This window comes from Camelina sativa, chromosome 14 (genome assembly GCF_000633955.1).
Source record: "Camelina sativa cultivar DH55 chromosome 14, Cs, whole genome shotgun sequence".
NCBI classification, from domain to species: domain Eukaryota; kingdom Viridiplantae; phylum Streptophyta; class Magnoliopsida; order Brassicales; family Brassicaceae; genus Camelina; species Camelina sativa.
In genome coordinates, this window is record NC_025698.1 from 26,471,946 (window position 1) to 26,488,595 (window position 16,650).

The 16,650-nt window shown below is 43.0% G+C and overlaps 1 protein-coding gene across 1 annotated transcript; it reads left to right on the forward strand.

Moving 5' to 3' along the window:
- LOC104742540 lies at window positions 9,222-11,064 on the forward strand. The gene is made up of 2 exons (XM_010463554.2): window positions 9,222-9,995; window positions 10,161-11,064. The coding sequence occupies exons 1-2, from the start codon at window positions 9,307-9,309 to the stop codon at window positions 10,873-10,875; spliced, it is 1,404 nt and encodes a 467-aa protein (XP_010461856.1). The 5' UTR covers window positions 9,222-9,306; the 3' UTR covers window positions 10,876-11,064.

The window sequence follows — 16,650 nt, forward strand, 5'->3', positions numbered from 1 at the left end:
TTTTCAAAACTATTTTTTTAAAATTCCAAATTATATTTATTTGTTAATTTGTTTGTTTTATGTAGTGTTTAAGATTGTTTAAATGTATATTTATAATATTTTGAGATTTTTGAAATTTATAATGTATTATATCTATAATAACTAATGGTTAATCTAAAGAAGTGAGACGAAGAACCAAATAAAATCGATTACAAAATTATAAATTTAGTTGCTTGATATAATTAATTCTGGAGATTCTATTCTATTTCTTTAATTGCCTAACAATATATATGGTTGTGTAAATATACTCTATTAGACGTGTTAAATAGAGAAATTTTTTGTTAAAGATTTTATTTTTAAAGTTGTATTATTCTTTGGAATATACTCTTTAAATGTATTCATTGCTAGTAATTAATAATAATGCATGTAAAGTAATTATTTTAACCCCTAAATCTTGTGTATGAGTAATAAAGCAAATCTATATAACCTATTTTATAACCAACTAATAAATCAATAATAACTATAACTTTATAACCTGTAACTATTATATAGTCTACAAAAAAAAAGAAGTTGTGTGCTTCCCAAATAATAAATAGGAGATTTTGTTTTAAGTTCATTATAAACTCGGTTAGTGGATTACTCGACGGCATCCCGAAAGAATTAGTTAGATGGTAAAAAAACTCATATCACCGCTTGGTTATGAGGAAAATCTCCAAAAACCTTAAGAACAGCTTCTTTCTTTCTTTTCTCTCTTTTACCACCAAAAACAACCAAACCCGACCAAGGAGTTCGAGATACACCTTTTATACTCGACTCTTAGTGTTCCCCAAACCCAAAACGCAACCAAGCTAGCGTTTCACTTAAGTCGTCCCGCAAAAACCGACTTTGCATCGACTGATGCACAACCTGCATCGATCGATGCTCATCCCAAACCGAGATTTTTGTTCATGGGTGTTAATGGAGAGAAGATGAAGGAAGCGTCGGTAATCACCTCTTCTTGGAGAGGAGATCATAATGTTGCTCTTCCTAGATCTTCTTATATCATGCTAGGTGTGGCAAAGTAGCAATTGAGAGGGCTCATGAATCACATGAAACGAATAGGAAAAGTTCAAAACATTCCGGTGAACTAGCAAACATTGGCGGTCCTGAGATGTGTCCCTATATGATTCTAAAGGCAGGTTTCGCAAATAACTATTGTTCCAAACTAGCAACAGTGAGTGATTCCATACCAATTGCAGTCTTCGGACAATTGGTTCCAAGGATTCAAAAAAAGTTATGTTACAGGAAGAGAAAGAGAAATTTGGGACAGACCTGGATAAATGGAGTACACTTCTTGTATGATAAAACCTTGTCCAGATGTTACGCATCTCTAGTGTCAAAACAGAGCTCCCGTCCAGCTGCATCCAAGTAGAACACTTGGTGAGGGGATCTAAGTTCGAGGAGCAAAGAGATGTTGGGTTTGACTTCAAGGGAAGCCGGTGAGCAGAACGGAGGCTAGTGCTAGCGCGGCGGTCAAAGGCTCATATTTGGCGGAGAATGGATGTGGGCTCAAGAGAATCAGCTCGCCGAGGAAACCCACCGGGTGAGAAGAGGAGGGGAAAAGGGGATGACGCTGAAGCATGACCGGAGTATCAGATTGGTAGTCCGTTGAACCTTTGGTATATTCAGACTGGACCTAGAGCAAGCTTGGAAGACAGGGGAGTAACAAGAGATGACTGGATGGTGAGCCAGTGGCGCCGATTGGAAGTCCCCCTAGAATTTATTCAAACAGAAAAAGTACAAAAAACATTATTTGCGGACATGCCTTGGAATCGCAGTTCCTCGGACATCATCCTCTAAAAGCAGCATCACACAAGGTGGAACAAACTCTAACAAATGAAATCCTACAGGTAAAGTAAAAGCATAGTTAGCTAACCCATCTGCAAGACGGTTAGCTTTCCTATACGTATGTGAAAAAATGGACTATCCAGTCCCTTGAAAGAAAGCCATGGCACAGACGCACCAAGAAGGATAAAGGGTGAGAATCCCCAATTCCTTTAGTCAAGAACCCAACAACAATCTCTGAATCCACCTCCACTTCTAATCTCGAGACCCGCCTCCCCCACGCTAGATACAGACCGTAATAGACACCCTATAACTCAACTAAAGGGGCCGAGCAGGAGCCAATGTTCACGGCAAAACCCCCACTCCAACGACCTGCCCTGTCCCGCAATATTCCTCCTGCCGCAGCCAAACCTGGATTTCCCTTTGACGCGCCATCCGTGTTAAACTTCATCCACTCCCCGGCTGGGGGCACCCATGATATCATGCGCTCAACTCTCTCCCCTGTTGGACCCCGTGGATGGTGCACATCATATGCGACTCCCACCTCTTTTGCTAGGTCTTTAATAAACTTCACCCTATCCCTACATTTACCTACAGCCCCAAAAACATAGCCACACCTCCATTTCCAGCTCCACCACAGCCCGATAGCAAACATCGTTGGCCAACCCCCTGACTCCCCACCATCTGCAACTCCCAAGTTACCATATAACCATCCCAACAGCGAACTCTGAAAAAACTCTGCTCTCTTCCGTGGCGGTATAATATGATTCCACAACCCAGCTATAGAGGGACAGTCCCGTAAAACATGCATAATCGTCTCCTCACCCCCTTTACATACTTGACAAACGCTAGAAGTCCCAATATGTCGTCGAACTCATTCAACATTAGTCATAATAACTTGGTTTGTAACCAACCAGAGAAACACTCTTACCCGCTCTGGCGCCATAACTCTCCACAATCGGTCATAAAAAGACCGCATATTTGGTATTAAAAATTCTGATGTCGTGAGTAGCGAATACGCTGAACTTACTGAGAACCGACTATCCACAGCCCCAATCCTTGACAATCTATCCCGCGACCCAGACACTCGGTCCACCACCACCGCACTCAATTCTAGTTGGATATTATGTGGAACATAAGGCATAATCCTATCATATACCCAACCAGACCCATCTCGCCAAAAATCACACACCCACAGATCTTCATGTCCAGCCGGTAGGTCCCGATTTGTCTTGTCCCGTAATGGTACATTTGTGAACCATTTATCTGTCCAAAAAAACCTCCCGCAACCCCACGGCCATCCCCGATTACCCAGCCATACCCCTGGAACACAACCTCCCGCAGCCCCAGTTTAATACTTCTCCATGTTGAGGATCCTGGCTTTCTCGCTTCCATCCAACCCCGCTATGTAATTTCACGCACTTTGTAATTACTACTTAAAAGCTTAGCCCATAAACTTGTATGATCATGTAACAATCGCCAACCTACCTTTCCTAATAGCGCTCAATTCATATCCACAGCCCTTCAAATTCCCAGACCCCCCTCACTCTGTGGCGTACAAACTTTATCCCAACACACCAGATGCTGCTTACGAGCCCCAACCATACTGCCCCACAAAAAAAGATTTAGATATTCGATGCAACCCATTCAACACTGATTTAGGCAAGGCTATTATACTCATTGGATGGACCGGGATCGAAGCATGAACCAATCTCGTGAGAGTGATTCTTCCTGCAAGACTCAAGAAACGACTCCTCCAACCCGCAAGACGTGAAGAGACTTTTTCGAGCACCTCCCCAAATGTATCTTTATTTATTCGTTTATGAAGAATTGGCATCCCCAAATACTTGCCTAAATCCACTGTGGCCTTAATACCACTCTCATCGCTTATCATCTTTCCAAGCTCCCTCGAGACATTTTCCAAAAAATAAATTTTTGATTTTTCTAAACTCACTCTTTGCCCCGAGGCTACACAAAAATTCTCTAAAATCCGGCGAATAACCCGAACCTGGAACACCAAAGCTTCAGCAAACAATATCAAATCATCCGCGAAACATATGTGGGATAAACCCGGTCCTCCCCGCGACAAGTGTATATTTTTCCACTCCTTAACAGCCACGGAACAATCAATCATATGACATAGCCGTTCCAGGCAAAGAACAAAGAGATACGGCGATAAAGGGTCGCCTTGCCACAACCCCCGAGACGGATTGAACGACTGCGTCTTCTCACCATTCCATAAAATAGACATAGTGGGACCACTCACACATTGAAGAATCCAGCTCACCCAACCATCATCAAAACATGCGGCCTGTAAGGTGTCCTCAAGAAAGTCCCACCGAAACCTATCATAGGCCTTCTCTAGATCCAACTTTAACAACATCCACCCTTTTCTCCCCTTCTTCTTCCGCATGGAGTGAACTTCCGCTTGAACCACCACAATATTATCCGTACTAAACCTCCCCGTAAAGAAACTTGACTGAGCCGGACCTATCAATTTAGCAATCACGCCTTTCAGCCTAATAACCATCATCTTGGTAATGGTCTTAAACAAGACATTAAAAATACTTATAGGTCAAAACTGGGTAATTCGATCTGGTTTAGCAACTTTGGCGATAAGCACAACTAAAGCGTCATTCGTACCCAGCGGTAATACTCCAATCTCAAAAAACTCCAGAACAAACCGTACTACCGACTCACCAACTACATCCCAACACTCATGGTAAAAAACAGGTTGGTACCCATCTGGTCTTGGGGCTTTGAACCTACCCATGGTCCTAACTGCTTCTACCACCTCTACCGGAGAGAACGTTTTTGTTAATCCCACCTTCTCAACCTGAGATAATGCGGTAAAGCCCCCCCCTCGGAAGACTATCCACAACCGTAGGCACATCTTCCATCGAGTAGAGCCTCTGGTAATAGTTCACCGCTAAAGACTCTAGCTCCTCCGACCCCGAGACCCAATTATCCTCATCATTCCGCAACATCTCAATCCGATTATGTCTTCGACGGATAACAGTTGAGGTATGAAAGTATTTGGAACCATATCACCTCCTCCTGTTCCAACACAACATCAAACTCTTTTAACAAACCATCTTCCTTGCGCAGCAAGTCATCACTTTGATCAACCTCCAAGGCGTCTTGAATCACTTTTACCTCCCCCATTAGAGATTCCTTCTTTTTCTGGATATCTCTGAATACATCCTTATTCCACCTTTTCATCTTAATCCGTAACTCATTCAAGGCCAATGGCGTTTGCATCCCACCATCCCACGACGCCGCTAACATCTCTTTAAAGCTAGTGTGCGTCAACCATGCCGCCTCAAATCTAAATGGCCTCCTGCTAGGATCCCTAACCACCTCCGGACACATTTGGACATACAAGGGTGCATGATCCGGGGCAAGAAAAGGTAAGTGGGTTACGCATGCCTCTTGCCACTTCAACCGTGCATCCGCACAACACAGAACTCGATCAAGTCTCTTAGCCACAAATGTATCCTCCACTCTACCGCGCTTCCATGTAAACTTACCACCCCGAAATCCCATATCGATCAATGATAAACTGTTGATCCATTCTCCAAACGCAACCGAATCCGGTGATAATCTGCCATTCCCTCATGTCCGCTCGTCAAGCCTAACAATGGTATTGAAGTCCCCACCAATGACAAGCGGACCATCTAAAGCATTAATAACATCGCTAAGCTTATCCCACAGACCGGCTCGCCTACTTACAGACGGAGCAGCATACACTACAACCATGTAAACCACCTCTACCCCAGACTACAACTTTGCAAGAATAAACTGCTCCGAGGACTCAAGAATCTCCATCTCCCCAAGTCCCGACCGCCATAGTAACCACAATCCTCCCCGCTGACCTACGGCATCAACTCGAAATGAATCTTCGAAGCCCAACCCTTGACAAATTTGTCCTGCTCTATCTCCACCAGCATGCGTTTCAAATAATGCACGAATATCAGTCTTATATTTCTTCAGCATATACCGAATCGTTCGCCTAAAGTTAGGTTTATTCGCCCCCCAACAGTTCCATAATAAACAATTCATAGATAATTGTCGATAAGCAAACCAAACCACCGGGGAAAACCGTTAAGCTGTCACCAGCACCGTTCCTCCACCTGCTTCACTCTCTCCTAGAACTCGCTCCGCCCTACGACCATCGTTCTCCTGAATCTGAGCAATATCCATACCAACCTGTGAATCATTGTTGATATGAGATTGTGAGTCCCGAACACCCGTAAACGCACCTCCGGATCGCCCCATATTATCAACTTCCACTCTTAACCGTTTCCCAGATGCGGATAAACTCTCTTTACCTCGAGTAGGCCCAAAAATTAATCCCCGCATGGACCTGGTTGAAATCCCGTGCTTCTGTTTCGGCCCATTGGGTTCCCTTGTCTTTTTCTCCCCAAGCTTTTTACCTTTGGGCCCACTCCGATTCCCGTTATTTCCTTTATCAAGATCCAATCGAAAATTTTGTGCCGTATCTTGTGGGGTACTCCACCCTTTATTCCCTTGATTAGGGAAATATTCATTTTCCTTATTCTCTCCCGACGAAGCCGCAACTTCCCTTATCACAGAAGATCCTGAATCCTCTCCCAATCCACCGAATCTGTTCGAGTTCGCGAGATCCCCGTGAACCGCGATCCCCTGAATATTCATCTCCGATACACCCTTGGTCACTCCCGCCGTGAAAACCAGCTTCCCCGAAGAGGGGGCTAACTGCTTCCCTTTCCGTCGTACACTCGTAAACCCATCGCCATTCCCATGGTTTGGGGTCTTCTCCGGCACCGGCTTGACTACCAACGGGAACTCAGCGATTGGTTTATTCCCCTTAGTACCGTTAATTCCAGCTGATTGCGAACTTCCCGTAGGGCAAGCATGGACTAAGTGTCCGTACAAGCCACAAGATGAGCAAATCTTCATCAACCCTTCATACGCCACTAAGTACCGTTCTCCATTTATCACCACAGTCCCCTTCAATGGCTTGGACAGATTTACTTCCACACACACTCTCGCAAACCTTGCCCTGTCAAAATTCAGAGTAGTCATATCCACCCGAAGCGGATTCCCTAGCCCTGTTGCAACCCCCAACAAGATAGCCTTTTGATAATAACTTACCGGAATGATCGTCAGTCTCACCCACACTGGTGTAGTAACGATATCATCCTGTAATGGATCAAACGTTGGTGACCAATCTTGCACCATTAAGTTATTACCAAATACCCTCCATGGCCCTCCTGTCAAGGTCGCCATGTACTCCTCTTCCAACTCGAACCGAATCATAAAAAACTGCCTTGGTAGATCCATGACGTTCATAGCTCCCAACGGCTTCCACAACTCTCTCAATTTCTTACTCAAGACCGAAACTGGTACATGACTCCACAACACTTTCACAATCATACAACGCTTCCACAACCCGTGCATTGCTTCGATCACTTCCTCCTCGATTGTGATCACCGGTTCCCCATCCTCTCCATTCGGAAACTCGAGTCTCAGCCTCTCCGTGACAAACGCATCATCCAAAACACTCTCTGGCTTTGGCATCCCTCTGGCAGTCATATCCTTCACCTTCGACACCCACAACCCAGTCTGATCTGGTGGATCCCCCGGCGGTCTTCCCTTTTCAACGACATCAGTCATAGTCGCATCCTGCCCTCCAGATCCCTGTCACCGTCGCCGTTCTCTCGCTCATGATTTTTTCTCTTTTTTTTTCCAAGTGTTCGATAACTTTGTCAAATAATTGTAATATAATCTTATAGACTTATAGCAATATATATATCATATATTTTTAAAATACATGAAATGTGAATCGTCTAAATTATAATTATAGGTTATGTGATGAAGAACTTAATTAAAATTTGGAAAAGAATCCTAAAAAAAAAAATTATTCTTTGTCTAATGAATAATATGATTTTGCTGGTATGTTAACTGTTAAGTATGTATATAAAGGGATTATTCAAGAACCCAAATAAAGGAATGGCTCTTCCAAAGAGTAGTTTGGTTTCCCGTTGTCTGGACATTGGTTGTAGGCGAAATTATAAGCATTATACATTCAAAAGCACATCCAACATCATATTTTAGAAGTCTTGTGGGAGGAAATTACATGTTTCCGTTCTGTCGTAGCTAGGCATTGACGATCAGAGTTGATGATGAGCAGAACACTCCCTAAGAGTTTGGTCGATAACGTTGCACAACCCAACAACATAAAAGAAAGTTTCAGCGAAAATCTTGGTATTCATTTCTCTCCAAATTACATAGACCACAACTTAAAATAGACATTTTTAAGAGAATCCAAGAGGCAGAGTTGGTATCTGTTAACATGATGCTGATGCAACAACCATAAACTAATCCCGACAGAGTGATCAAATTGTTGTGTTTAATGGCAAGAGCAAAAAAAAAACATTTACAAATTTTGGCGAACAAACCGACAATTGAAGAATAAATGATCAAGACCAAAGAATATCGTATTTGAACCAAATACTTAAAAGCTAATTTCAACCAAAACGATAATGATGCCAACTAAAAACATGCGTGCTCCAACTTTGGGGAACAGCTCATCTATAACCCTCTAAGTGATAAACATATAGATAAATTATCCACTTCTCTAACTCATTTCAAAATTCAAACCTAAATCATTACAAAATACTAAATTTCTAACTAATGCACAGCTTTGGCTAGAAGAAGAACAACTGAACAGCGACAACAAAAAGAAGAGAAAAAAACTTTAGCTATTCCAATTGCATTTTACAAAATCTTTCACGTTAAAAACAAAATCTGTACCGGTGCCAAAAGAAAGATATATTAAGATCTTACAATATACGGCAATCATATTTTTTCATTCGTTTTCTAAGTAAAATACTAAACAAAAGTGTAAAAATTAATGTTATTAAAACAATAAAAATGTACACAAATTAAGAATTTAAAAAACACCAAAAATATATACAGGTTGCTATTTAATTCTTTGATATGTGTAAAAACAAATTAAAATCTACCATATATATCCCACATAAAACAAATCCAGAAATTCATATCAAAATTGTAAAAGAGAGAACATCAATATTCAGATCATTTAACTAAAAATCATGAATAGGAAGAAAAGAATTATTATAATCATATAAAGAACACTTGAAAAAGGGTAGGAATTACAACATACTTAAACAAATAAACAAAAAGGAAAGATTATTATATTTCATTTTCATATCTGGAAATTAACAGGTGGGCTTTTTGGCTTTTGACCCCACAAAATCTGTCATAAAAAAATTGGAAATATGAAAATACAAAAAAGAAAAGTAACAAAAGATCACAGCTATATTCCAGGCTGTTACTTTCTCACCAATCTTCCCAATATTTATAGCTTTCTCCAAATCTCTTTATATTCCTTCTACTCCAAAACTCTCTCTTAAACCCTAATTCTGTTAGGGTTTCAGTGGTCGCTCCTTTTGCTTAGCTTCTCACTAATTAACATACAATCTTTCAAAATTCACAATGGATCCATGCCCTTTCGTCCGGATCACCGTCGGGAATTTGGCGGTTAGGTTTCCGAGATCGTCGTCGTCGTCATCGTCTTCTTCCTCATCGGGTCCTTCTGTTTCAGACGTGTCATCTGGTAATTGCTACTGTAAAATCAAATTCAAGAGGTTCCCACGCAAGATTTTTACTGTTCCCGTTCTGCTACGAACGGAATCGGAATCGGAGTCAGAGTCTCGTTGTTGCTTCTCCGGTAACGTCTCAACCGTCGCTGCTTGCTTCAGTCTAAGCAAGTCTCAGATCGAAGCGTCTCTTAAAAAGCCTAAATGGAGTGTTCTCTCCGTCGAGGTTTACTCCCGCGGCGTTGCTTCGTGTCGATTCGTCGCTGCAGCTTCTGGAGATAAGCTGATTGGTCGGTTCGAGGTTCCCCTTGATTTGAAGGCGGCTGAGACAAAGACGTGTTTGGCACACAACGGCTGGGTTGATTTGGGCACCAAGTCGAAGAAGAAGAAGAAGAAGTCCGGGTCGGATCCGGAGCTACACGTTAGCGTACGGGTTGAACCCGACCGGAGATTTGTGTTTCAGTTTGACGGTGAGCCTGAATGTAGCCCTCAGGTTTTTCAGGTCCAAGGAAACACGAAACAAGCTGTTTTCACTTGCAAGTTCGGATTCAGAAACCCCGCTGACCGGAGGAGTCTTAGTACCAGGTTAGTAAATTATCGAACTTTCACTTATCTTCTTATTAGAAACAGAGCTTTTTGCTTTATACTTTAGGTTTAGAATCTTGCAGTATTGCTTTGGATTTATGCACAGTTTTAAATATTTATCATATTGTGATGATTCTAATTTGGGTTGGTGTTTGAATTCTGCAGTTTATCGTCATTGTCATTGAGTAGTGGAAAAGAACGGTTGATGAAAGAGAGAAAAGGTTGGTCGATAACAATCCATGATCTGTCTGGCTCACCAGTAGCTATGGCTTCAATGGTCACACCATTCGTACCATCTCCTGGTTCGAACCGCGTGTCTCCGTCTAGCCCTGGAGCTTGGTTAATCCTCCGACCTGATGGCTACACTTGGAAGCCATGGGGTCGCCTTCAAGCATGGCGTGAACAAGGCACCTCCGACGTTTTGGGTTACCGTTTCGAGCTTTTTCAAGACGGAGTCGCTATTCCAGTCTCTGCTTCGTCGTCCATCAACACGAGACTTGGCGGGAGTTTCATCATCGACGGGTCCACCACTTGTACGACTGCTTCTTTGACTGGCTCGGGAGAAAGCTTTGATCTTACGTCCAGGTCAAGCATGGAATCATCAAGAACCGGTTCAGGATCATCCGGGTCGGATTTCGGGTTTTCACTGCCTCAAGGGCAACAGAAGTTGGGGTTTGTGATGTCGACGACAGTGGAAGGAGCGGAGAAACAGAGCAGGCCTAAGGTGGAGGTAGGTGTGAAGCACGTGACTTGTACAGAGGATGCCGCGGCTCACGTGGCACTAGCAGCTGCGGTGGATCTAAGCATGGATGCTTGTAGGCTCTTCTCTCGTAAGCTAAGGAAAGAGCTGAGACAGCTAAGTCGTGTTGCTGTCGTTTGACGTTTATTGCATCGTTGAGATAGATAGAAATTGTCTTCCACTCACTAGTTGTTTTTTTGTTTCTAGTGGGGGGATAAATGACTAGTAAGTGGAAGGGTCTCTAAGTGGAAATAGTATTTTTAAATTTTTTTGTTAAATTTTGGAACTAACAGCGAATCATTCACTGTATACAAAACCAAAGAAAAAAAATCGTCAAGATTACATTACATGCCATAGCTTTATAATCTACTGTTCATATTGTGTGGTTCTCCAAGAGAACAAGATGCCTGTGATGAAATGATCTCTATCTCCGCTAGAAAACTCTTGTTCGCCTTGTCTGCTTTGCTTCCAGCTTTAAGCTGTTTAACCGCAACATCATGAGTTCCTTCGGAAAGAACTCCTCTGTGAACATAACCAAACCCACCTTGTCCAATGAGGTTGGTGCTTGAGAAGTTATCAGTTGCTTGAGCGAAGTCTTCGTACGTGAACACGTTGTTGTGTGCATTGTCTGACAAGCTACTTTGATACCATTGCTGAATTTTATTATTTTCTACAAAACCGAAATCAAAAGATTACTAGCTAGTCGTTGAAGATTGTGGACTACGTAATGTCTAAGTATTAGCCTATTAGGACTACATACCTGAAATGGGATGTCGATCGGCTTTCCTTTTCCTCTTGCAGATAACTATAAAGACGGGTGCAATGAGTAAGATTAAAAAGAGTGTTGTTGCAATAGATGCAATAACAATATTTGTCTTCTTCTTGCTTGTGGTGGCGCATGAAAGAGAGGAACATAGCCCTGGAAATTCGTCCACGCTAGAGTTTTCACTGTGCGAGGTGAGAGAGAGAGAGAGAGAGAGAGAGAGAGATTGAAAAACTTAAAGGCTATGGGAGACATATAGGGTTCCGATTTGAGATATGAACTTGTAAATTTTTTTTGGTGTTTTTACTTTCTTGCATTATAATTCCATAGCACAAAAGAGCTCAAGAGATCTTAATTGAGAGAGATCACAACATGTACGCATCTAAAACACACATTCAGGTCTCGTCTATATTAGCTAAAGATCTGATACTAATGCACAATTATTACCTTAAGTGTAACCAATCCTTTTTGTGCTCTATAAAGGAGATGTTTAGGTATCGAACCATATTTAGTTCATTGCTTGATAGATTTCTGCACGATTTAGAGTTTTCAACATGTTAGATTATTTTCTGTGTAAAGAAGAAATTTCAGATTTTTGTGACTTAAGTCTAAACTTACATGAATTTCAACGATTCCAAAAACTAGACGTTAGAAAAATTACTGCCAGAAAACAAATCCAAACCCATCAGCGTATATTTGAATTCATATCCCAACATCCGAAATCTCAATGGCGTTCAGAAGAGGTGGCAGTGTGGAATTCAAGGTCCTTCCTTTGGCATTAGGACCGACTTCCTGATCAGTTACAAGGGTGAAAGTGAAAGCGTGAAATCTTATCGACCTAAAAGGGTCCGACACTGTGCCCTCCGTTGTAAAAGATGTTGAACTCTCTTGTTTCATTAGGTTTGAGGCTCTTGGATCTCAGAAATGTACAGGCAAATGTAGAGTTGTGAAGCCGGATCCACTCTGGTTAGCGAAATGTTCACGGAAGCATCCGCGTCTGTTGGAATAGAGGCCGTGATCATAGCAGAAGAAGAAGACATCTTTCACAAAACATATGTACATGCCATCAAAGACATCTTCTTTGTACCTGAAAAAAAAAAAGAAGAAGAAGAATGCATATGTAGTGCTTGTTCGATTCGAAAGTAAAAACCTGAAGGGTTGGTTAGGGTTAGAGATTGAGCCAACGTCTGCTCGCAAGAAAGTCTGCAAGGATCCTGTTGAAGTGTTGACTGTTGTAGGCTTGGTTATTGAGTAACGCAGCTCTAAACCGGTGGTGAATGGCGTTGAGTCCCCTGTCTTGACCAGACAGACTTGTAACCTATCAGTGGTCAAAAGATGAATCATCTCAAAAACAATTTCTTCTGTCTCGTTGGTTGGCGGTTGACACCGTGGTCCATGGGTTAACACCGAGGTGGAGCTCGAACCGCTTAGTGGAGTTGTTGTCAAAACGTCCGTGTAGGAAAGTTGTCCTGATCAGATAACTTTCTCTTGAGGCCAAATCAATGTATGACAGTTTCTGAAACCTCTTGGGAACTCCGAAGGTACCTTGCATAACAACTTAAACCTCTCGTTATTTCAAAACTTGTTATGCAAGGTACCGTCGGAGTTTCCCAAGAGGTTTCAGAAAGTGTTATTGAAACGACTCGATCCGTTTTTTTAATAATAATAATAATAATAAATAATAGTCTACAACTAGTGGTCTCATACTCACTAGCCACCTAACCACAAACACATTTAACAGCGGAAAACAATACCAATAAACCAATAATCAAATAATATCCAATAATAATTAACATTATTCAAAACATAACCATTCTAATAGTCAAACAACAGGAAACACAGAAACAACAACCTAGCAATGTTCTATGACCCCACTCTAGCAACCTAGCAATGCCAGACAACAACCAAGTGAGTCCCTAGAACATCTTCCTCTTCATTGCCTTGATTCCACGATAACACTTTGTCTTTACCTGAACCACAAACACATATTGAGATGGATGAGTATTTGATAAACACTCAGTGAGGCAATCCTCCCATCTACTGGGCTATACACACAAGCAACTGTGATATCAATGTCCAAACAATCAATACAAACAAACATACAAACCAGGAAAGCAAACATCATCTCGCTGGAAGGGAGGTGTCGACCGACACTGGCTCCTGGTGTTGACCGACACTAACCCACAGTGTCGATCGATGCCGCTTCACTGGTGTCGAACGGCACTACCTCTGCAGCCGCGATCCACACGAAGCCGAGAGTCGAATCTCGCTCCCAAACTCCACCAAATTGCCCAATACTCAAAACAAGCCATATACGTCCGTAGGAACCTGTAGCAATCAACCCCAACAAGCAAAACGCACAAAAAAGCAACAAACAAGCAAGAGCAAGGAATCACAGGCTTAGATCAGCCATATTCATGCACTCACCTCTCTGTAGAAAGATTCTGACAAACAATGAAGAATCCCACACTCCCAAAAAGCCTCTCACACGTTCCTAGCCTTGGATCCTCACTCCCACAGCAAGATCTCACCCAGAAAGCCTTGAAATCTCACAAAAATTCACAAAACTCAAGAACAATCTTTTCTCTTCTGTTTCTCTTTGTTTTTCAGCAGTGAGAAAACAATAAAACACGACCTAGGTCGTTTTTCTCACTTAATAGTCAGGTTCTATGGTTTTTCCTTAAACCAAACCGACCAAAAAAATCACCAATTAAAACCATCAAGTCGAACCAGACAGAAATGGTGTCGACCGACACCACCATGGTGTCGATCGACACCCTCCCCCAAAACTCACAATTTTGGTTCGCGGGCGTTACAATTCTCCCCCACTAACATAGATTCGTCCTCGAACATCCATCAGCCAAGGACTCCCGTGCGACCGTTTCCACGGCCCGCACTCCTCCGACCGATCTACGGAAGGTCACCTCTAGGTGATAGAATCACGCTCCAGGCATTATTTGCTCCCAACTTTTGGACTTTCCTTTACCCATAGGTCTAAACCTTGAGTTTTTATTGGCTCCTCATCAGACCTAAGTCTGCATGCCATAAAGTTGGCTCCTCATCGGGCATAAGCCCGCATGCCATAATATATAAGAAAATCCAATATTCGTCTCTCGGGTTGCCACCCTACAGCGCGCCCCCTGATAGTCATCCGAAGTCGATATACCAACCATACTCCCAAGCCACAAAGTCTCAGAATATGGCAGTACTAGGAGAACCAAAGTCCCCCAAGAGTCGGGAGCAAACAATTCTGAACACGACTGAGTCCTATCCCTATCCAGGTATCCTTCCTGTGGCTCGCGTAAAACATTACAATGTCCTACCAACCACATATTCCTCTCACTGGAATACCTCATGACCACACGTGGATCATCTCACTGCCACTAGGGCCAAACAAATGTCCTAAACATGACCGCCACAAAGGCCAAAAAAATGTCCTAAACAAGACCGCCACCAAGCCCAAAGAAATGTCCTAAACAGGACCGCCACCAAAGCCACTCGTCCCGAAGGACCGTCACGAAGACCACTCGTCCCGAAAGAACGCTTAAACAGGAAACTCTGGCTAAACAGCCCGCCATAAAAGCCACACATCTGGCTAAACAGCCCGCCACAAAGGCCACACATCTGGCTAAACAGTCCGCCACAAAGGCCACACAACTGGCTAAACAGCCCGCCACAAAGGCCACACAATGACTCAAAGACTGCCACACACGGGCAAAATGACTCAAAAGTCCGCCACTAAGGCCACACAAGCCCCTCCAAGGCTCTCCACCACTAAAATGGACAAATTCTAACTCACATAAATCTTTCCATTTTTAGAACTTCTATTTCAGGAAACATTCCCTCAAACCGCCGCCTCACGGAAATTTCGTACCCCGAACATCCACCTCATCTTGTTACTTAGTCGCATAACCAACCACCCCTAAGCGACCAAGTAAACAAGAAAGATGGGCTGGAATACTCAATTTCCGCTCCAGCCATGGACTACAACTGGGACCAGGCTAGACAAGTTCAAGTCGCGACCTGCTTCTCGAACCACTTCTTGAACCTTGCCTTCATCCTCGCCTCAGGCTCCCAAGTCTACTCCTCAACACCATCACAGTCCCAAAGGATTCTCATCAAAGGAATCTTCTTCTTCCGAAGTTCCTTGAACTTCTTCTCGAGAACCCTCACTGGTCTCGCCTCCAACGTCATGTTAGGCTAAAGATCCTCTTGAATCTTAGCTAACAACTGATCGTCCTCACGGAGACACTTCCGCAACATAGACACATGGAAAACCTTGTGAAAAAGACGCATCCAGTCTATATGCCACTGGTCCAACACGCTCAATCACTCTGAACGGATCCATATACCTCAGACTCAACTTAGTTTCAGTCAATGACCTGTTCGGACCCTGCAACATGGCCATCTTGAGGTACACTCTATCTCCAACCTGAAATTCCAGATCTCTCCTCCTCTTATCGGTATAACTCCTCTGCCGATCCTGAGTTTCCTTCATGTTCAGCTTGAGAACCCGAATCCTCTCTAAGGTCTCATGAACAAAATCTGCCCTGTAAATGCTCCTCTCCCCCACCTGAGTCCAGCATAACGGTGTACGACACAGCCTCCCATACAAAGCCTTATAAGGAGCCATCTTAATACTCGCCTGATAACTTTTGTTGTAAGCAAAATCTACCGGATTCAGGTGATATGCCCAATGACCACCCCAATCCAACACAAACATCCTCAACATATCCTCGCGACCCAACTAGCTACATCCTTTTTCATCCCGACCCAATGATAGTACCTCTTGAGATCATGATACATCTTAGTCGCTCCTGGATGAATAGAAAACTTGCTCCCATGAGCCTCTATCAGGATCTCCTGCCTCAACTCCTCATCCTTGGGGACACAAACCCAACCGTGCACCAAGATAGTACCATTATCTAAGACCTGATAGTCCGAATCAACATCCTTTGAGGCATTCACCAGCCCCAAATCTCCCTCCTGAGCCAACCGCACTCTGCTCAGAAGATCTGCTCTATCAACCGCCTCCAAACCCAATGGTTCCTGAGACACAACACACAAACTCAACGCACCGATCTCTCCTACCAGAGACTCCATCTCCTGCTCCTGAGCCGAAGCTACCCTCTTCCGACTCAGAGCATCTACAA